Raw genomic sequence first — 22,290 nt, 5'->3', positions numbered from 1 at the left:
GGCTTTTTCTACTCTTCATGTCTGAAGCTTTTTTGTTTTGTTTATTTCCCCTCTGTCAAAATCAGTTCTTATGGGAGGTGCTGGATTTGCGTAACTTACTATCTCTGATCTCTCCACTAGAATTTTTACTTTTCTGTTAAGGGCACATTTTCAGAACAGAAATCTTCATCTACTTCTATCTTAAACTATGCTCTCCATTTTTTTTCATGTTTTTCCTATTGATGACAATAATAAAGACATACATAGTTATTCTGGCCTCAGGGCGCATCGGGGAGGTTTAGATTGCATATTAGGAAAAATTCCTTTACTGAAAAAGTAGCGAAGCATTGGAATGGGCTGTCCAGGGAAGTGGCAGAGTCTCCATCCCTGGTGGTGTTCAAAAAAATGTGTAGATGTGGTGCTTCTGGGCATGGTTTAGTAGGCATGGTGGTGTTGGGCTGATGGTTGGACTGGATGACCTCAGAGGTCTTTTCCAACCTTAATGATTCTGTGATTCTATGACATCTTTATAGGTGTGTCAGGTATATTTACAGATGGGAAAATTAATTTCTTGGAGCATCACTAGTTGTTATGAACTAATTGTTGATGTTGTGGCTCAATTTATAGCTAAACTGTAGGCAAAGGTTTCTGGTATTCCTACGGAGGTATCAAATATTTTAATAAATTGGAGTTTTCTAGATTTTCATCACCAAGAATCAGGAGAGTCTAATCTTACATATTAGTACCATCTGAATGTATATAGTTAGTTTTGTTTCTTTTTTACTAGGCTGAAACAGAAAGAACTAGATTCTTCTTTCTGGTTTTATGGGTTTTTTTAACGCTGCAGTGGTGTTTGTGAGATGTACACATGACCTGACAAGGTCATGACCAAAATTGAGCACTGCTTTACTACAGGTTTTAACTGAGCCAGTGGCAGAGACTGTTAAGATGTAAAATGCCATCTTATATCCTTTCTATCAGATTTAGATATGATTTCTTGTTTACTCTTGATATAAAGTATTGCAAAGAGAACTGAATTTCTAGAAGTTCTCACTTAAAGACCCCAGTTTGAAGTAAAGGAAGAGACTTTGCCAAACCCTGGTAACTTCATTGATTGGCATCAGGTCTTATGGAAAGCTTACTGTGTTTTGGGAATTGTTTTATCCTAATAGTGCAAGCTGGAAATTTTGAGTGAGCCGAAAGGAGTACGATGCTTTTCTGACTAATTTCTGCCTTACAATAATGCATAAAGGGGTAAGCGCACAGCTGCTTATCCCTCAGCCAAAACGGCGTGCCAAAAGAATTCCGTGTTAAAAAGGGGAGTTCCCTTAGGATGCAGGCGTTTCCCCATGGTGGATGGCTGATAACCACAGTACTGTACTTTGCAGTCTAAATCAGAATTCAGTCAGATTTGGGATGCCTGAGTTGTCTTATTTTTGGACTCTAGTCTTAAAACTGTCTAATGCAATACTTGGATTTAAGGACTTCCCTAAAACTTAAGTTTGTCACTTTAGTTGGTCGCTTAGAACTCTGAAGAGACTGTGTGTTGTTATGAAAAGAGGCTACGCTAAAATTGGTTATTAAATCTGACAGTGATCAATTTCTACTATTTCATGAGAATTCTACTCTCTGTATCACAGAGATGCTTTTATGGGTTATTGTAAAGAAGCAATTCATTAGATGACTAAATTGGCTTCTTTTTCCTTACTAGTGTGTCTGGATATAGTTTATCTTTAATACAGTTCTGTTTACAAAGTTCTGTTTACAAAATATCTTCACCCTCATCTTCTGCAGAAGAAATTTATGATGAAGATGAAGAAGAAGAAAATGAAGTTGCAGATGGCAGTCAAGAAGAAGGTGATAGGTCCAATGAATCTGGTTCAGAAGATGAGGTAACTTTGAGATTCTCCCCTGTTTTCTCCTTGCCCTTGCTCAACGCTGCACTTGTAACTAAGCCCAGTTACCTATAACAAGAGCATTTCTTCTGTTGAGCCATAGAACAAATCATGAGGTGGGGATGTGTTTTTATTTAATTTAACACTTCAAATGCTCTATAAATGTTTGTGATACATTTATCTTCCTGTGTAATTTTGGCTAGGAGGTGACATTTATTGTAAAATACAGGTATAGAGGTCATCATGCAGGTTCTAAGCGTGAAACATTTACAGGAGTGTAGTTTGTAGCAGGTTACTAAATGAAGTGCAGCTCTTAAAAATTTGGATTCTGCAGTAGATGCCAGTCTTTTTATGTGCTACTTAATTGATGAAATGTGTGCTTCTAACTACCTTTCAGTAAGACCTAGAAAACCCTTAAGGTTTCAGTCATCCTTTTTTTCCTTTAATTCCAAATAAGGTTTTAGGAAAAACGGACATACTGGTTTTGAATTCAGCACATGCAGTTTCATTTTTCTTGCGGAGGTTAATCCAGTCACCAGATAATCTATAAAAGCTTTTTCATAAAGTAACATTGTAGAATGGAATTTCTGTATGCTGCCCTTGCTTCATTTCCTTTCATTTAAGAACTCTGGTATGTTTGAAATGCTGTAGATCCACCTACAGTATTTCCATTGGTCATCTTGTACTTGTCACTCCCTAAACGAGTCCCATCCCAGATTAGGGGAGTCATTTAATATAGTGTTAACTCCTTTTGATATAAAACTCCTTTAGGAAACTGTACCTTGCATGAGGCTGAATTGTTTTCAGCACTGAAATTATTCATCAGTTATCCTGTATTTAGTACTTCCTCTTGTTCCTTTAAGAAGGCTTTATTTTTCCTGTTTCATTTACCTAGGAACATGGTGTCTGAACCCCATTAAGATCCATGTGACTCTATGTGAAAGTAATAACAAGATGTGAATGTGTTTATGCCATTGCACAGCATGACGATGAGGTTATGGCTTGCTCATCTCTGGGTGTTTTCAGGGTGTAAAAGTTTCTCTCATGAGTTAGCTGGTCACCTACTTGGGAGGTGTCATGCACACCACATCCTCACTCAGGTTGTGCCACATTCTGTGAGCTGTTGCTTCTGAATGAGGTGCTGGCTACTAGGTAATGCAGGAAAGCGAGGAAGCAATGCATTGCCTGAGAATGGAGTTGGTGTTGGGAAGGCTTTTCACGTGCCTCTGTGAGCTAATCACTTTCCAGCTGAAGAACACTGATGTAGGAACAGTTTCTTCTGTTTGTAGCAGCAGTTAGAATGTTTTAAATGCTTCTTGCTTAAGAAGTGGAAATGAAAATTAGTAACAGATGCACTTAAAGGAAGTTGCTAAGTTAGTTAAGAAGTCACCTCTTTTAAACGAGTGAATTGGCAAATCTAAATTTTTGCCATCACTTCCAGTGTAGGTTTCTCTTCCTTCCTAATACAGAAGGGAAAAGTCTTCTACTCACTTCCTTTATCGTTAGATTAGTATTGTGGGAAAACCTTGTCCTGTCACTTAACTGTTGCCTTTAGTGATAATCTGATTGAAGGTGTCGGGAGAAGGAATAAAGTAATGTGCCAGTTTCAATAACAAAATGAAAATGGGTTGAAAATTGTAATGCTAAATTATTTTTTGTTTCAGATGAAAGAAGCTGATGAAAACACAAGTTCTGGATCTGGTGTACCAAAATCAGTGCGTAAAAGAAGAGTACGAAAGGACTGAGTTACTTCCAGCGAGTATTTATAGGTCTAGATTATAGTAACTTTTGGTATCCCACTTCAATGAGTCTGACAGCATGCAAGTTCCTGACATTTGAAGAAAGAGGGGGCCTCATTGCTACTTAACCTGCTATTCTAATTCTCTAACCTCTTTGAACCTTCCTAAAGTTCCTTGGTTCCCTTTCTTAAGGAGAATATAATACTATCTGTGAGGAGAGAGATGATGCTTTGAATTCAGAATAAAAGTGAAATTACATGTTGGCCAACTCCTTTTAAGCTGAAGATTCTTGAGATGTGAAGATTTCTAGAAATTAGTAGTAGTTGGAGATAAACTTGCTCTAAATATTTTTTAAAAAAAAGAATAAATTATAATATTTTTGCAGCTCTAGCACAAAATTAGCTGTTTATACTTTTCAGCTAAAAGACGATGATGTTATAGATGTAGCATCTCTAGCAGTTCACCTTGCTGTGAGAAAAGGAATGCATTTCTGTGCAGAGCTAACTGCAGTAATTGGTTTTGTATGATGATTTAGTGCTAGCAAGAATTTATATTGTAAATTATTTATTTTAGTTGATCTTATTACATGGGTGGTCACTTTAGGCATTAGAGTAATTTATTTTTAAGAGATATTTTAAAATAGAGTACTCATAGAACAAGTGGTAATTGATGTGACTTGTTTTACTTTTGAATGCAGATAGCAAATCTGCAGAAGTGATATACAGATGATTTTTTCAGACTTTTATAGGTCTCATGTTCCAATTCAGAATGATATAACCTCTGTTTATAGAGTACTTGCTAAGTGTACATTGCCTCCTAAAAATATTTAATAATTCTTGCCTAACATGGAATTTATTAATATAGAATAAGAATTTTTGATGGTTATGTTTTTTACAGATGTGAGTAACTGGGCATTCTCATAATATAGTTTAAATAAATTGCATAAATTGCATATTGTAAAAGAAACTCTTTTTTTTGTTAACGTTCAGCTGTATATTAAAACAAAACAATAAAACTGCAGTTACCAGAAAACATTTGCTGCTTAGCAGCTGCCTGTAGTATTTGTAGGATGTATCATGCTAGTGAAAGCAGTCATACATAAAAAACATTAATTCATAAGGAACCTAGCAGATTCCCTTGTGCCTGGCAAGAAGTTAGTTCACTTAAAAAATAAAAATATTTTCATAGCAAATCAAGTCACTCAATTATTTAAGAGCCTACATGCAAAAGGTAAGAAGGGAAGACTCCATATTCCTCTTCTTGGCTATAACTTTTCAGTGGTAGATGGAAGTTTTTACTGGTGTGGTATCTTACTACAGCCACTGAGAGCTGTCAAGGAGCACCCCTTTTGATCGGACCTTGTAAAAGCCCTTTGCAATTGTTACAGCATTTGGGGTGGGTTTTGTTTGTTAGTTTTGGGAGATTTGAGTGGGGTTTTTTTGTTGTGATAGAGTTACTCCACAGGAGACACTAGACTTCCTTTAGGGCTTTGAACTTAGAAGTTCCTGTAAGTCCTGATTAATACCCCATCGATATCTTCGCTTGTACTTCACGTCAGTAAATAAGGAGACATTTATGGGGAAAATGGTCTTGTGAGGCCGTGACTCAAGGGTGCTGTCTGCAATGAATACTGACTCTGTAAGGCCTGTCTCACTTTAATACTGAGTTAATGACTTCAGTTTCCTGGAAGACAGAGATAGAAGACATCCTTCTGCACATCAGCTTACTTGGATCTAATCTTATTCTAGTAAGTACAGGAGAAATATCAGAGGTTTGGGGATGTGAGGCTCTAAATCTGGAAAGCCAAGTAAAAGGGGAACCACCTCACATTTACTTGTAACACTTGAGATTCACCTGCCGTTCCTGCCCATAGTCCATCTGTATCTGAATGGTTACTTCAGGAAAAATACTTGATCTTGCTATCACTGCTGCTTGAAAATGCTTTCAAAGTAGCAAACTATCAATAATCCAGCTTCAGGATGCCTTGCTATTAAAAATGTCATTTTTTTGCATTTCCATGAGTGTCAGACTTCAGCTACATAGTAGCTCAGTAAAAGTGGTCATCTGAGGGATACCAAGTCCCAGACTGAGAATTGTCTGCATTCAGGGAAGGCTACTCGATGAATGGTTGGACTCGATGATCTGGTGGGTCTCTTCCAACCTGGTTATTCCATGATTCTACGACTGAAGCCTTTTTATTTAATTACAACAGAAGCTACTCCTCAGTTTAGCTTCCACTTTCACGAAGGTATGATAAAGTAATTATTGTGGTTTGTGTAATGTAGAGCTCGTTACCTATGTAGGAAAAGGTAAAATCTCTTCTATTCTAAATTGGCTTAAAAATCATTTCTATTCTAGATTGGCCTAAAGTTCTCCCACATGGATAGGTACGAGTTTGTTGCAGCTTACTAATCCTTTTTCTTCATTCTTGGGCCAGAACAGATATGTGTAAGATTCGTGGGTGAAAATACCAAGCGAGTCAGGAACTGGAAGCTTGCTGAAAGTAGATTAATAAACCCAGGTTTGGTCTTAATATTTGCTAATTACATCTGGTTTTTCAGATGCTTCTGCTATGTAGAAACATTTAAGAGCAAACCCTACAGCTTTCCCACCTTCTGTTTTGAGATGTTTTAGGGTTTACAAATGTTAAACCAAACTAATCGAGACAAATCAAAAGTTTTTATTTATTCTAAAGTCAGAAATACAACATCTTTAAAATGCTTATAAGTTAAATGAAGGCCACAGTAGTGGGATGCAAAATGGTATATAGAGGAAATAACTACTTATTTACACAGTGATGGATAAAATAGCACTATCCAGTCTTACAATACAAAACCATGATTTTCAGATTACTTGATCTCTGGAAATTGCTGAAATCTAACAAGCGCATGCTCTGTTACCACTTGATCTCCTACAGTGCAGATGGAGATGTGCAGTGACGTGGCTTTAAAGCTAGGATAGCTGTAACGCAATGCAGTCTTCAGAAGTGAAGTGTTTGGCGTGAATCTTTTTTTAATGCTCAAACCCTGGACTAACCACGTGACCTACTCTACCTGTTAGCAATTCTTGAGTGAATTTAGTGTTCCAGACAGGCAGTAAAGTGAGCGAGCAGTCCATAGAAGATTAAAAGTAATTTTGAATATTTACAGGACCCCATGACACAAATGGTATCAATATTTGTGCCTTGGCGGGTAAAACTTTTTCCATCGTCGGGTTTCTTGACTCAGACTTGTTAACAGCCCTCACGACTGAACTATTAAGTGCTTTGTTTGCTGTCATATGACTTTGACACTCCCGTGAGCACTGTACAGTCATCTTCAACAGGGAGGAATGGGAGACCTCCTTTGGGAGAGGGAACCTCACAATGTCAGCTTACACTTGAAACACATTAGTGCGTAGCTGCCAAGAAACTTGGTTTGAGAGCAATTTATTTTACTGTTACATCTACTCATTCAGTTCCTGCAGCTTGATTTTATAAAATTAATTGCAGGTTGAAAGACATCCTTGAACTAGTGGTTTCCTTTCATTTAACAGTGACTTCACTGCTGAAGAAACAGACCTTGCTTCAAGGTAACATCCACAAATAAGTCTGCAATGCTGCTGTATGGCAAGATGAAACAGGTGCAAGTACTGCTAAAACTTATATCATTGTTTGTAGTTCAGCTTCTGCTCTCCCTTAATACTGATTATGCCAGGCATGCTGCCTCTACGGGAAGTGCTCAGACCCATAATCTGGGCTGAGCTTTACAAAACCTGTGAACAAACAGCCAAGCCAGTAAAAAACTGGGCACTTTGACACTAGGCATTGCTCAGAGCAGCACAGATTTGAGGCAAAAGCCACCTTTGTTCCCCTCAGTCTTAAGATGCTTTTGTGCAGTGCCTCAAGAGTTACTTCACAAGCTCAGACTCTGGGGCAGGAAAATAGTTGCTCTAAGGCCTGAAGCAAAGACAATTTTGGCACTTCAGGAGGAAAGTAAAACATGGCAAGAAAAGAAAACTTCTCAGTTTCTCACTGCAGGTTGCTCACAACGAGTATGAGGAACATTGCTGACCTTCTGTTTCTGTAAGGCTTATTATTCAGGTTTTAATTTAACTCCTCATCACACAACTGAAAAGCTTTCGGAAGACCACACATAATGACGCTGTGCCTGATCGTTCTTTGAGGAAACAGGACCTAAGTGAAAACGGTTTGAAGTGTACAATCTTGCAAACTACAGACACTCTGATACTGCATTTGCCATTTCCCTAATGTAAGTTGCCTATCCTTGTTCCTCTTCCCCTACCTTCCCCGTTCCAAAAAATCTTAAATGTTTTTTTCTGCACACCAACCCTGTAAGTAATGTCACTGTTATTACTTCACAGAAATTCTTAACTGGTTTACAGGTTTCTGTTTGAAGGTGCTTTGCAAAGCTACTAACAGAACTATACAGAACTCTAAATGCATTTGAAGTGAAAAAGGTGATGCAATTAGACTCTGAATATTTTCAACAAATGAGGTTTCAACACAATAACTGTATTATTTTGCTAATCAAGAACGCTATCCTAAGACCTCAACGAGCGCCAACAGACTTCTGTTTAAATTGAGAATAAATCCAAATTTTAACAAGATATGCTCATTTTTAAAACAAATATGAAAGTTTAGTCTCTACATTTGCACATTGCTTAATCTTAATAGTACACACACTTATGTCTCCTGTTCATGATAATGTTCTTAAGTCTGCTTATCACCAAAGTTTATAATCTTCAGGTATCCAGTAAAACCACAAACTAAGGTATTTTAGCTCATGTAGCCTATGCCGATTAAAACAAAAAAGACAGCAGCAATACAATGACATCATCTGTGAATCAACCCTTACTTCCTTTTGCTTTTTGTGTCAGTTGTTTGGAAAACACTAGATGCTGACATCAGATTTTCTATATACTGTCCGAGAACTTGGTTTTCTGATTTCAGTTTCAAGTTTTCTTCTTTAACAGCATCTACTCGTGCTGAGAGATCTGCGAAGGTGATATTATAAGAAAAGTATTAGATGCTATTGCATACAATAACAAATATGTTCTATGTGTCTACATCAAACTATTAACACTTTCAATGCGGGAAACACTGGCATGAGGTATTGCCTTGTAAAACACTGTGCTACTCACAAGTTTTATCTAAATCCTGCTTTTCCTGTATTATTTTGTAGGACAGTATTTTGACAAACTTCTTAAACAAACTGGTATCTGTAACTTTATTCTTTCTGTGAATTTTTGAGTTAAGCTATTGCAAAATAAGCTACTTGGAAACAAAAGTTCAGTGATGAGCAGACTCAAAGACGTCAACTAACGAGCCTGAGAAAGTTAAATGGATTGCCCCTATCGCTCAATGTGTATTTTGAGAGTAGAACACCATGTTGCATAAAGAGGAAGAAAAAAATTAGTTCTGAGACCTTCCTTATGTACCTACAGCTGCATAATTGAAATACTTGTGGATACCCAGACTAAGGTAGGGCAGCATAGTAAGGTTTTCTTCTTTTGCTCATTACTGTGTACTTGTAAGTGTCAAACTGCTAACCTTCAAGTGTGTGCTGCAGTTCCAAAACTTGATTAATAAGCCGTGTTTTCTCTTCTAATTCCACCTGATTCTCAGCCTCAACCGCTGCAATAAATCATATTAGTTTTAATGTAACCTCTGTAATAGTAGGAAATTACATTAAGTAGAAAAAATAATGAAGAACAAGAACATTAAGAACTTATACCATCCATGTCAGCATTCATCATCGTAGAGTGGGCTTTTTCTGTTTTCCAAGAGCGTGTTCCTGAGAGATGCTCTGCTTGAAGAGAAACAAAACAACACGGAGGCAGCCATTAATGCAAGTGCCTTCATATTTGGCTTTCAGATGCATTTTTCTAATAGGCGTTGAAAAGCCAGCGCTTAAACCTAAAGCAGAACAATGTTTTTAAACACTGGTTAGTTGTGCAAATACGATTCGAGATAATGAAAATAACGGATTTAGGTCACACAGCAGAACACTGTGTTTCAGGGATGCCACAGCTGACCCTTCTGGAACTGGCCATCACAGAAAGGCAGAGGAGGCCCCCTCACTGGTAACCCCGATATGGACAGCGGGATGCAGGGATGCTCAGCTCGCTCCCCTGCACACAGCAGGATGTGGGGAGGCACAGGTCAGTTCCTTGCACCCGGCGGGATGCGGAGATGCATGGGTTGGTCCCCTGTGCACACAGGAATGTGGGGATGAGCAGGTTGGTCCCTTGCACACAGGGATGAGCAGGTCAGTCCCCTGCACACAGGGATGAGCAGGTTGGTCCCTTGTGTGCACAGGAATGTGGGGATGAGCAGGTTGGTCCCCTGTGTGCACAGGAATGTGGGGATGAGCAGGTTGGTCCCCTGTGCGCACAGGGATGCGGGGATGAGCAGGTTGGCCCCTGCACACAGGGATGAGCAGGTCAGTACCCTGTGTGCACAGGGATGTGGGGATGAGCAGGCTGGTCCCCTGCACACACAGGGATGCGGGGATGAGCAGGTTGGTCCCTTGCACACACGGATGAGCAGGTCGGTCCCCTGTGTGCACAGGGATGTGGGGATGAGCAGGCTGGTCCCCTGCATACACAGGGATGCGGGGATGAGCAGGTTGGTCCCTTGCACACACAGGGATGTGGGGATGAGCAGGTTGGTCCCCTGCACACACAGGGATGCGGGGATGACTAGGTCGGTCCCCTGCACGCACAGGGATGCAGGGATGAGCAGGTGGGTCCCCTGCACATAGGGATGCGGGGATACGAGAGTCAGTCCCCTTGTGCGCAGCGGGGATGCGCGGGTCGGCCCCTTGCGCGCACAGGGCTGTAGGGACAAGCAGCTCGGTCCCCTGCACACAGGGATGCGCGGGTCGGTCCCTTGCGCATCCCCGGCATCCCCGCACGGGGACGGCTGAGGGCAGCGCCCGCCCGCCGGGAGGGGCCGGTAGCGGCGCAGATCGCTCCCCGGCCGAACCCTCCGGCAGCTCCGCGGCCCTCGCCCGCGCAGCACCTGCCTCCTTCCCTCCCCCCGGCCCCTCACCTGCCGCCGCCGCCGCCCCGGCCCGGCCGCCCCGCTGCCTTTGCCTCTGCGCCTGCGCCGCCGCCGCCGCGCCCCGGCAGCCCTGCGCGCGCACGGGGCCGCGCCCGCCAATGGGAGCCGGGGGGCGGGGCCCATGGAGAGGAGGGGCCAATGGGCGTTGGGGGCGGGTCCAGTTGAGAGGAGGGGCCAATGAGCGCTGCGGGCGGGGCCAATGGAGAGGAGGGGCTAATGGGCGGGGGCGGGGCCAGAGGGAAAGGGGCTCTGTGGTCAAAGGGGGCGTGGCCAACGAGAGGAGGAGCCAATGGGCGTCGGGGGCGGGGCCAATGGATGGGGGCAATGGGCGTGGGCGCGGCTAGAGGGAGAGGAGGGCACTGTGCTCAATGGGGGCGTGGCCAGTGAGAAGAGGGGCCAATGGGTGCGGAGGGAGGAAGGGTTGCAAGGGGGTGTGGCCAGAGGGAGAGGAGGGGCAATAGGGAAGGGGCGTGGCCAGAGGAGGGGGCGTTACGTTCAAATGGGCGTGGCCAGAGACAGGAGAGGTCAATGGGTGCGAGGGGGCGTGGCCAGTGGGGGCCGTGGGAGAGGAGAGGCCAATGATCGCGATGGGGCGGGGTGAGAGAGCCAAGAGGGCCAATGGGAGTGGAGGGGCGGGGATGTGGGCGGGGCTAGTGAGCAGGGACCGGCCAATGGTTGTGGAGGGGCGAGGAGATAGGCGGGGCTAGTAAGTGGGGCGGGGCCTATGGGTGCTGGGGCTGGGCAAGGTGCTGAGCAGGGAACCTGCCAGGCAAGAGGCTTGGTCCTGGATCCCACAGCCTGAGGGATCCCATCCCCCGGGAGCCTCAGTAACTTCGAAACATGGGATGTCCTGAGCTGGAAGGGACCCACAGGAATCAACAAGTCCACCTCCTGGCCCCGCGCAGGACAGCCCCAACATTCACACCATGTGTCTGAGGGCCTTGTCCAAATGTTTTTCTGAACATTGTCAAGCCTGGTGCCCTTATTTCTTCCTTGGGGAGCTGTTCTAGGGCTCCACCATCCTCTAGGGGAAGAACCTTTCTCTAATATAGAATCATAGAATCACCAGGTTGGAAGAGACCCACCGGATCATCGAGTCCAACCATTCCTATCAAACACTATCCAACCTAAACCTCTCTGGCACATCATCTTGCACTCCCTTGGGTCCTGTCATTAGTCATCAGAAAGATCAGCGCCTGCTCCTCCTCCTCCCCTCATGAGGAAGGTGTAGACCGTGATGAGGCCTCCCCTTAGCCTCCTTTTCTCCAGGCTGAACAGACCAAGTGGCTTCAGCCTCATACAGCTCCCCCTGCAAACCCTTCACCTCCTCTGGACAGTGTCTAGTAACTTGATATCCTTTTTATGCTGTGGTGCCCCAACCTGCACGCAGTACTCAAGGTGAGGGGCGCATCACTCATCGCCCATAAAGGCAGCCTGCAAGTAATTTATCCTGACGGTGCAAGAGAAGGAGGAAATTGAAAATCCTCTTTAAAATCTGACTTCTGCTCAGCGGCAGAGCCCACGCTGAACAGGCCAAGTGACTTCTAGTTGCTCTTCATTCGGCTTCCCCTCTAAACTCTTCACCAACTTTGTGGCCTCATCTAGACACTCTCCAGTAGCTTTATAGCCTTTTTATGCTGTGGTGCCTCAAACTGCACCCAGTACTCAAGGTGGGGCTGCACCAGTGTGGAGCAGGACAATCACTCCTCTCAATGAGCTAGCGATGGAGTTCTTGATGCACCCCAGAACATGGTTGGCCTCCTCTCATGGCACAGCACCCCTGAACCATGCTCCCATTCCCATGTTCTTCCCTTGCATCCTCGGAGGGAATGGTCCCTGCAGAACATCCTGCAGAGCGCGTTCCTTTTGGACACTGTAGGCCAGTGTGAGCCACAGTGAAGGCAATGCCTGGCACCCGAGCTGACTCGCGTGGCTTCACTGCATCACCTATAGTGTCCTTACAGGAACTATGTAGTTTGAACCATATGTTCCAGTAGAATTTAGAACTGTAGAATCATAGAATCATTAAGGTTGAAAAAGACCTCTAAGATCATCCAGTATAACTATCAGCCCAGCACCACCGTGCCTACTAAACCATGTCATGAATTGCCACATCTACACATTTTTTTAACACCTCCAGGGATGATGACTATCACTTCCCTGGGCAGCCTGTTCCAATACTTTATCACTCAGCAAAGAAATTTCTCCTAACATCCAATTTAAACCTCCCCTGGCGCAATTTGAGGCAGTTTTCTCTCATCCTGTCGCTCGTGACTTGAGAGAAGAGACCAACATGTGCCTTGCTAGAACCTCCATTCAGGTAGGCGTAAAGCGTGATAAGGTCTCCCCTCAGGCTTCTTTTCTCCAGGCTAAACAACCCCAGTTCCCTCAGCTGCTCTTCATAAGACTTGTTCTCCTGACCCTTCACCAGCTTCATTGCCATTCTCTTTGTTGCAGGAATTTATCCTGTGTTAAATAATTTAATGCTGTGCAGGTACTCAGGAAGATAAAGAAATGCACAGCTTTGGGAAATGTGCCCTCTACTGTATTTTTTAACACACTTCAGAAAGTGTGTCTTCCTAATATCCTACATCTTCTGGGTGCCTCTACAATATTATTAACATTGTGTTAGTAACTTTTTTAACCTCACAAACTGATAAATGCAGATTAGGCTGAATGCTGTTCAGGTTATGAAAATGTATTTTAATTATGAGCAAATTAAATTTGTTCTGGAAAATGAGTTCGTTGTTTTCAGTCCCATTAGCTGGTTGACTTAAAAGTATATCACCTTCTCTACAAAAGGCATTTTTAACCTAGTAATCCTCCTTAATCCCTGCAAGCAGTTCTCTCTGGAGGTGGCTGGGCCTTAGGAGCTTGTCAGTACCTCTTCTCGATCGCTGTTTTTAAAATAGCAGGTGCTTCTCACCCTGTGATCGTCTTACTTGCTGCACTCCCTATGTGGCAAGCCTGGCAATCAACAGGTTCTCATAATTCTTTCTAGAAAATAGTTTCCAGTGCTTTGATTAAGGGGAAAAAATATGGCCAGAGTCTGCAGATGGATATGGGTGGATGGGAGAGCTTGCTGACCTGGGTTAGAACTTTCTGTGTTTTATACAAGGGGAGGGGTGGGGAAATGTCGGAGTTCAGTCTTGAGGAATTGCATCTCTGTGCTGCAGAAATTCCACTTTGCTCATTGCATTACATTGCAGTTTGTTGTCTAAACAGTCCCGAAATGAGCGAAGTGGGGAAATGCTTGACATTAAATTATGGAACAGAATGGAAACAAAGCACGTTAGCTTCTATCCTGTTGTAGCCAGAACAGAGTAGTAATTCCAAGAGCTGCTGGTTTGCTTTCTCTTTTGCTTTTGGTACGTATACTTTTGAGGGTTCATTCTTCTTTGCATGGTTGTGGCTTCTCACTGCAGTATTTTCTTTTGATTCTTAACTCTGATGTTTGAGCATGAGCACCAGGCTCAAACTCCTTTTTAATTTGTGTGAAAGGTTTTTTGGGTTTCTATTAGAGAAAACTGTCTTTACTTGAGCCTCTGCTGTCAGCATTGCAGCGGGCCTGTCAGTAGAGAACAGTTGGCATCTGTAGTCTCTGTAGAGCTGCATGTTTCTAGGTTAGTCTTAAACAATTGTGAAGATGCTTCCTTAGGTTCATCCTGCTGTATACTCAGACATATTAGATCTTGTATAATGCATCTTCCTACTGTAAGTGCTTATATGAATCCCTGTACCCCAGTGTCTGAGATTGTGCAGCTGCCCCATTCTCCTGGGCCCTGGTGTTCAGGAACTGTTTCTGTGTGACCCTGGCTATATCCCAACTCCTTATCATGGCAAGATCCATATATGTGATTTTTTTCTTTTCCTGCCCTTCATCCCCCGATTTCCAAGGGATGTTTACCTAAGTGCTGAGCCAGCAGGAAGCAACTCCACTGTGCACAGCCCTGCTCTGCACGGTCAAGAGACCAAGACTGTTGGATTGATGATGCTGGCTGCAAATTCCACAGAGAGAGTATCTGCCTCATCTTGCTTTCCCTTAAAAAGGTTTGCCTTCCTAACTCTCCCTCTGTTTTCCAGTGCAAAGAAGTCAACCTCAGAACTCTGAACACCTGATGCGGCACCAGATTTAAACAAACGGTGAAAAAGACTTCAAACCCAATGCAACAGAGCAAAAAAGCCCAAAGCGTTTTTATGAGAAATCAACCAAAATAACAAAAGCTTAGCATAGCGCATGACTTCCCTATTTGTCTTGCAATTCCTTACCTCACCTGTCTTGCATTGGGTAATTCAATCTCATGAATGAAGTTTGTTGTGCACTTTAAATTTGAAGTTTTAGAGATTTAGAGTATATCCCAAACAATAAGATTCCTTTTGTAATGCAGAATGTGTCTCAGGGAAGGCAAACCTATACATGTATGTAGAGCTACCAAACAGTACTTTGCATTTTAGGAGTGTGTTTGGGGTCCCCTTTGACTGGAGGAGACCAATTCAAGTGCCTGTATAACAATTCTTGCTTTTATCAGCCTGTAGTATTTTGTTAACTTCTGAGTTAGAAAGTGGCATTTCTTTGTTCTTTAAGTTGTTAGTGTGGCAAATCTTGTCTGGGTACTATTTATAGAAGAACCTGAAACAAGCCTTCTACTTGACATGGAGCTGGCAGCATTTCCTTCTCTCAGGTTTCCCCACTCACTGGGAGGGGCAAAATTAACAGGGTAAATACTAATTACATGCAAGTGTGAGCTAATGAGTCAGCTTCACTATGTGGCTGCTTATTTTGAGTCTTTGGGATACGCAACACAATGCTGAGAGATTGGGCATAACCTGTGCTCACAGGGCTGTTTTGTTTTGTTTAGTTTATAAACTCACTGCTTGCTGTTTTAGGGAATTTATACCTTATCAAGAAACGTAAATAATATCCACAAGTGCTGGAAATTGTTTTCTCCTGTGCAGCAGCATAACAACATACTAATATCCCCTCTGCAGCTTAAACGAAGAAATAAGAGGATTCTCTTTATCACTGGAAATACTTGAACACTGCCCTAAGTAATGTTCCACCACTTGGTTTATTAAACCATTTTTACACTACGCAGTAGATCACTTGCTTCAGGTAAGTGGATTTTCTGACTGAAGAGTTATAAAGAGTGCTCATAATTTTTAGATGTGTGTCTCAGCTCTTGAAGTCAAAACTGACCTGGATGTAAGTGAGAACAGGTGTTAATCCCTTTCTTTCTTGTTAGTTTCTTTCATGTTTTCTAAGTCATTTGGTTAAAGCAGAGGAGGCATTAAAAATATTGTCATCTGTATTAAATTTAAAGGAACAGCAAATTTTACTTTACTAATGCAATTATCTGTACTTACTTGTATGTTAAGTTCCAATTAAGCTTTCCTAAAGCTAGCTGACATTGCTAGCAGTTTCACTGAAAGAGCAATTTTTTTTGCTTAAAATAGCAACCATGTCCCTAGGATAAAAAGCATCATTAATAGTTAACCTGGATACATGCATGTGTGCAGTTATAAAACCACAGGAGAGAATTTTATTCCTCTGGACAGGGATTCTAAGTCATTGCTGCTAATGACAAACACTTTCAGATGGTTTGCTTCTGAAACTCTGGTGTACATCCTGTTTTTTCATGGCACACAGTGCAAACCAACAAGCTTTTCACTTCCTTATTGGCAATGTTACAGGTGCCAGAGGCGCCTGCGTAAGCTGAGGGTTGACAGAGGCTTCACTGTTCTCCACTAGAACAGAAATGTATTCTCCTTTTCATTAACAGAGGAAGGTATTGTGCGTATTTCTGAGATGAGTTTGCTATTTGAACTGTATTGTTTTCTCCTTTAACTAATTATTGCCTCAAAGAAAAAGATTAAAAGGAATACAAATGGTTTAAATATTTTCCCTTGCAACACTGACTTGCAGGACCCTTTATATCAAATCATCATTTTGTTTCTGTATGGAAATGACGGACAGAATCTGAGAAGTTGGGTTTTGGTTTTTTTTTTCAGGTAACATTGCCTTACACCAGAATTCTTCTCCCAAGTAACTAATGATAGGATGAGAGGAAACGGCCTGGAGTTGCATGATGGGGGGTTTTGAATATTAGGAAATATTTCGTTCTGAAAGAGCGGTAAAGCATTGGAACAGGCTGCCCAGGGAAGTGGTAGAGTCTCCATCCCTGGAGGACAAAAAAATGTGTAGATGTGTGCTTCAGGACACAATTTAGTAGGCACAGTGGTGTTGGGCTGACAGTTGGACTTGATGATCTTAGAGATCTTTTCCAACCTTAATGAGTCTGTGATTCAATAAATTTTTGCAATTCTTGCTCTATTCTTTCCAAGTAACCTCAAAAGGCTCTTGCAGGCTTTGTGCACGTTTGCAATTACCGCATTCTGTGAAATGCAGAATCTGAGTCATTCTTAGTTTATACTCCTTGCAACCAAATCGAATTATTCAAAATGAGCAGCTACTTTGGTTTGCATCAGTATAACTATTGTCTGTGGCCTTACTTATTGTCTGTGTTTCGGTAGTGTCTGTGGTCAGGAGTGAGAATGGGACCTCATCAGACTACACAGACTCTGAACGTACAGTTGGGGAAAAATGCGATCTGGTCTCTTTAGAAAGTCCACAGAAAGAGAGTGTTAGAAAGTTATATTTTCTCTTCAACCCTAAAGAGCCCTGCCTTCTAACATAATTGCTTCCTATCTTTTCCAAGATAATGCATGAGTGCTGATGTTCTCATTTCTACTCAGACTCAACAAAAATGCATTTTTAAATAGACAGATCAACTGAACTCTTTATAGCTTTAGACTGTGAACACCAACATGTGTGACACAGTGTTGGCCCATTAACACTTTGATCTTCCTCGTAATCATCAGCTGTAGGTTTGCCACCAAATTTTGTGGTAGGACATTTAGTAAGGTTCCGTACAGCTTTACTGATAACTTAATGAGATGAAAAACTGTTTCACCTTTCTGGAAGTTAGGTCAAAATACTCATGGGCTTGTATCTGCTTTCTAAAAGGATGAGATTATGCAAGAAATGTAGTCCTTAATGTTGGCTTTTTGTAAAGCACATTTGGAAAAAGAGTAAGAGAATTTCTAGGTTATTTACAATGAAGAAAGAGAGCCTTGATTTACTTACACAGCATTGGTCAGGAGAACAGTAAGGGAGTTTTTGCAGCTGTTTGGCATCATCTCACTCTCATTGTATTTTTTGTTTCATTTCCTCTGTGCTTTTGTTTGAGTAGGTCATTTTTTTAGGAAACTTTATCCAGTGCTATGAGTTTCCAAATGAAAAGGTATTGCTTTCATTAAAGGTGAAAATATTTTCACAACTGCTGTTAATGAATGCTTTTCTTGATGTCATGTGCTTTTTTTTATTGCTATTAAAATACTTAGTGAGAAGTTTCTATCTTGCTGCCATTTTGTGTTCATCTTGATTTCAATGGATGTGATTTCTTTTTAATACCTGTCAGCTTAACAAATAGAGAAACGCTGCTGTTTTGAAAGAGCAATAGCTATTACATATTCATGTATTGCACTCAGTTAATCAGGTTCAGTAATGCCTGTTGCTTTGCTACAGTGGGTTTTCACTGTACTTAAGGAACTTTGATATGAAGACTGTATTCTGATTATGGTTCAGATTGTATATACATGGCGTGTTGTTCTAATTGCCTGTTTAGTATCTTTTCCAGTACATTTTAAGAAATGAGGGGAAAGCCTTATGCAATTACAAACATACTTGAGTTCAATTAAAGCCAGTGTATCTTTGTGATCCTACTTAAAATTTAATTTAATTAGGAACACTTGCTTCTAAAACATCAGGTCATCCTCAAGCAAAGTCCACTTATTATCTATGTATTGCAAGCCTGGTTGCCTTGTTCCTTGCTTGAACTTGGTGTTGTCCGTCCAAAGGAGTCTTAATCTCTCTTACATGTAAAATTTTACCTTTATCCTCCCTGCTCTTCTGGAATTGATGTTCCTCTCCAGCCAGTTACAGCTGTAAGTCTCATTGTGTTTCTTAGCATAGGTGCTCCAGAGTTAGTGTAATTAAGCTTAAACTTCAACTGGGAGAGATAAGGAAGACTGCTTCCTACAAAGTATGGTAGTCTCTTCCTATAGGTTAGGAATTTTGTTATGCCTTGCTCTCTTGCCTTCAGGTGTTGCACTCTGGTAGAAGAAATGGATCAGGGTTATTGTGTTCACCGTGGGTCTTAACTGTGTTCTCCCTCTGTGCCTTCAAGCTGAAAGCTTGCCTGAAAATGTCACTTCTTTTCAGGTACTCTGAATTTATCTCTCTACTTGTGAGCGATCGTCTCTGCCTCTTCACTACTAAGGGGAAAGGGCTGATATTGGTCACAGATCTTGCCTAAAGAAGCTTTATTTACAGTTGGCTTTGTGTTGTGAACATGAGCTTTCTCTGTCCCTGGGTATATTACTGCGCTTGAGAGTCTAGGAAAATTCAGTTTCTGAGGTGCGTTAATCTTATTTGCACTGTTCCTGAGCAGCTACTTTTGTCTCAGTGAGATCTGCTAGGGCTTCACACTGGTGAGCGTACTTTCGTAGTTGGTGTCAGCTGTGCTCTGATGAGAGAATTTTTAACTTTGTGCCTATGTTTCCTCATGATATTAACACTTTCCAAGCCGCAAGATGCTGTGTTTACTGTAATAGAGAAGGCTTGTGGGTGTTTGCCTTCTGAAGAAAGCAACTTGTCATAGAATCGTAGAATGGCTTGGGTTGGAAAGGACCTTAAAAAGAGTATCCAGTTCCAACCCCCCTACCGTGGGCAGGGACACCTCCCACTGGATCAGGTTGCTTATAACCTCACCCAACCTGGCCATGGTCACCTCCAGGGCTGGGACATCCATGACTTCTCTGAGCAACCTTGTCCAGTGCCTTACCACCCTCACAGTAAAAAATTTCTTTGTAACATCTAATCTAAATCTTCCCTCTTTCATCTTCCAAAAGACTAAGCAAGCAATATGGCAAATATCCAGTCTTGTGGAGTTATCCTGAACTCGGCTACTTCTGGATGCCTTACAAAGAGTAGACAATCTTGCCACTGTACGGTGCCCCTCATCTGTTCTTGCTATGTTATCGGCTCTGCAGCAATTTATGAAACAGTGTTATAGGATAGCTTTTCTGTACTGTTCTACACCTTGCTACAGGGAAGGAGTGAGATGAACTGTCAGGAGAATCCTTTGTTACTGCACAACTTCAATCAAGGTCTGCCAATTTATCTTATTGTAGATAGTTTGGGTCAACTACACCTTGGTGTCTTTAGCCTATAAGCTGTATAAATGAAGTGCATTCATCCTGTTAAGCACCATCACACTAATGTGAAACTGCTAGAAAAATATGTCCTAAAGATAAGATCAACTCCATGGATTTTTTTTTAATATAGAACGTAAAGACAGCATGTATAATAATATCCTTTAAGCTAAAAAAAAAAAAAGGGTGGAAGAGGATTTATATTATTCATTAATAAGCAATCTGGATTACTAGCTAGTGTAAAGTAGCACAGCCATGCTGACATGATCAAGCTGATACTCTGGCCACACGTTTCTAAATAATTTATTATTAATTACCCCTCGTCATTTTTCCAGTATGTAGAACTATCTGGCTTGCCATTCCAAATAGTTTTTACTCCATAAGCTAGAAGGCGAGGGAGGGAGAGGCAGACTTTGCTTTTGCTTTAAAACAATTAAATGCATAATAGTGGGGATTTAAATGGATCAGCTTATTTCCATTAACAGTTATTTTGCATCCCTGCTTGTGAGCTCTCACTAGCTTATGTCAGAGAGATTATCATTGCAAATTCAGGAGGAAAGGCCAGTATTATCTGTCTTTTCTTTGATAGTAATAACCACTAAGTTAACGTTTTTGTAACTTTCTCTTTCTGAACGGTGAAAGGCTACATGTGCTCAGGTGACGAATGTATATTACCATCTGCTATTATGTGAAAACTGTGGTAGCCTCCAAATCCCCAAAATCTTTAATTAGTAACTAATCACAAGGCTTATTCTACTACACAACTAGAAAAGTTTACTTGAGGACATTTGCTAAAAATACATTGTACCTAATAAGTAGGATCTACAGATTCATATGCTCACCAGTACTATTATTCAGCCCATGGAATTTATACTGTATCAGTAGATTGCTGTAGTTTCTTACCTGCATCATCTGCCAAAGAAATGTTGGTGAAAGTGCCATCCTCCTCATCCAAAGGTAACTCCATTTTGCTTCCTTTTTCCTAAAGTTTTGGAGCTGTGCGTTAAGCGTGGCTGGTGCCAGCCATTGTTCAGTGTGCATGTGACTTCTCTGGTTAAATCTTTAATGAGTCCAACACACAGGTGTTACCGGATACTGTTGGCAACTACAAACGTCTTGCTCTGTGGGGTATTTCATCTGAACCTTGAGCTCTCTCCCGGAAATTGTTACGCTAGAAGGCTTCTGAGTTCTAACTGCTTTGTCAGATATGTGCTGAGCAAACACTGTTATTGCAGGTCTCTGTGGAAGTACTGTGTATCACTTGAGCTGGCTTTTTGTTATTGTTGTTCTTGATTTTTCTCTAGGGCTCCGCATAGGTTTTTTTTGGAGGTTTTCTTAATAGAGAAAAAAGATAACATAAAATGTTCAAAAAATGTTATTTACAGTCCAAGCAAATGCAATGGTTGAAATTGGGAGCGGCAAATTTCACAGGTAAACTTCAAATATATAGGAACGTGAGTAATTTTGCTGATATGAAAAGTAGCAGCAAAACCAATCAGGTAATGTTAACAAGTGAAGTTGTATAAGTGAGTGTGTGACATCCTGTGAGAGTAGGCAGGTGGAAGGGAGAGAAAATGAGTTCACAGAAAACCTCACTTTAGTCTGCTTCTTTTGCTGCTTAAAGAAAATTGTATGTTGTTTGAACAGATAAACTTGAAGTTCACCTTAAACTCCTTACCTCTTTAGAGAGACAGCTTTCTTTAATGCTCTTGGAACAGAATTTTTTCATGCAGTTAGTTTAGAAGTATAAGACCTTGAAGTCTTATTATCAGAAGTGTATGACCTTGGTCTTGATTACAGACAGTATAGCAAATAGTGGAACTACTTCATTTTCAAGGCGTTGCATGTTCAGCATCTACCTGTCTTCTAACATTTTAATTGTATTCAGGAAAAGGTTGTAAGCTCAGAATGTTGACAAATAGCTTTTTCCTTAATTGTAATTAGGAACCTCTCGAAGTCTCACTAAAAATTGAATCTTAGTTTTGCGAAGCACTGTCCAACTATAGAATCAGATAGGTCTCAGAATTTACAGTTTGCCTTTCACTCTTCTAGATATAATCTTGATTTAGACTCCTGGGACAGCTTCTATGTGCAAAGGTGACTGCATGTGACTGCAGGACAAAGGGCTGAAAACACTAAGCATCAGAGTTGGTAAGGCTTATGGAAATGATAAATGTAATGCTACTATTTAGATTTTTCTCCTGATCCTTTAACTGCTTGGAAGTTTTTAAGCTTTTCTGTTGGTATCAGAGAAGTTACTGACAGCTGACTTCAGAGATTACTGAAAACCAGGCACATCCTGTATTTTCAGAATAACGTGGAGTGTTACTTATTTTTG

General features: G+C 41.5%; 2 protein-coding genes across 10 annotated transcripts in view; one reads left to right on the top strand and one right to left on the bottom strand.

The window, feature by feature from the left end:
• CLGN (calmegin) overlaps positions 1–4,552 on the top strand; it is a 72,495-nt gene extending 67,943 nt beyond the window's left edge. For 6 of the 8 annotated variants that reach the window (XM_069855262.1, XM_069855260.1, XM_069855264.1 and 3 more), the window contains 2 exons: positions 1,774–1,871; positions 3,539–4,552. In XM_069855262.1, the coding sequence (XP_069711363.1) occupies positions 1,774–1,871; positions 3,539–3,619 (179 nt within the window). In that variant the 3' untranslated portion in view covers positions 3,620–4,552. The remainder of the gene's footprint in view (positions 1–1,773; positions 1,872–3,538) is intronic. The other 2 variants (XM_069855263.1, XM_069855261.1) reach the window with 1 other exon arrangement.
• Positions 4,553–6,273: 1,721 nt separating this feature from the next.
• SCOC (short coiled-coil protein) lies at positions 6,274–21,015 on the bottom strand. Of its 2 annotated transcripts, none has more exons than XM_069855271.1 (4): positions 20,856–21,015; positions 9,349–9,423; positions 9,165–9,248; positions 6,274–8,608 (listed from the first exon to the last, which is right to left on the bottom strand). In XM_069855271.1, the coding sequence occupies exons 1-4, from the start codon at positions 20,917–20,919 to the stop codon at positions 8,466–8,468; spliced, it is 366 nt and encodes a 121-aa protein (XP_069711372.1). In that variant the 5' UTR covers positions 20,920–21,015; the 3' UTR covers positions 6,274–8,465. The 2 variants fall into 2 exon arrangements, with proteins under 2 accessions (XP_069711372.1, XP_069711371.1); XM_069855270.1 differs by lacking the exon at positions 20,856–21,015 and adding an exon at positions 10,668–10,730 and having other exon boundaries at positions 9,349–9,420.
• Between the last annotated feature and the right edge of the window lie 1,275 nt (positions 21,016–22,290).

The sequence above is a fragment of the Phaenicophaeus curvirostris genome, chromosome 4 (assembly GCF_032191515.1).
Source record: "Phaenicophaeus curvirostris isolate KB17595 chromosome 4, BPBGC_Pcur_1.0, whole genome shotgun sequence".
Taxonomy (NCBI): domain Eukaryota; kingdom Metazoa; phylum Chordata; class Aves; order Cuculiformes; family Cuculidae; genus Phaenicophaeus; species Phaenicophaeus curvirostris.
The sequence above is the reverse complement of the archived record's forward strand: the minus strand, read 5'-3'. Positions and strand labels throughout refer to the sequence as shown.

What these genes read in the sequence shown, in the direction of transcription:
- SCOC (XM_069855271.1), bottom strand. Translation starts at nt 20,919, where the DNA reads ATGGAGTTACCTTTGGATGAGGAGGATGGCACTTTCACCAACATTTCT. An exon ending in TTCTTTGGCAGATGATGCAG is followed by an intron (nt 9,424 to 20,855) that starts GTAAGAAACTAC and finishes TTTCTCTTCAAG; the next exon opens with CAGAGCATCTCTCAGGAACA. An exon ending in ACTGCAGCACACACTTGAAG is followed by an intron (nt 8,609 to 9,164) that starts GTTAGCAGTTTG and finishes TCACCTTCGCAG; the next exon opens with ATCTCTCAGCACGAGTAGAT.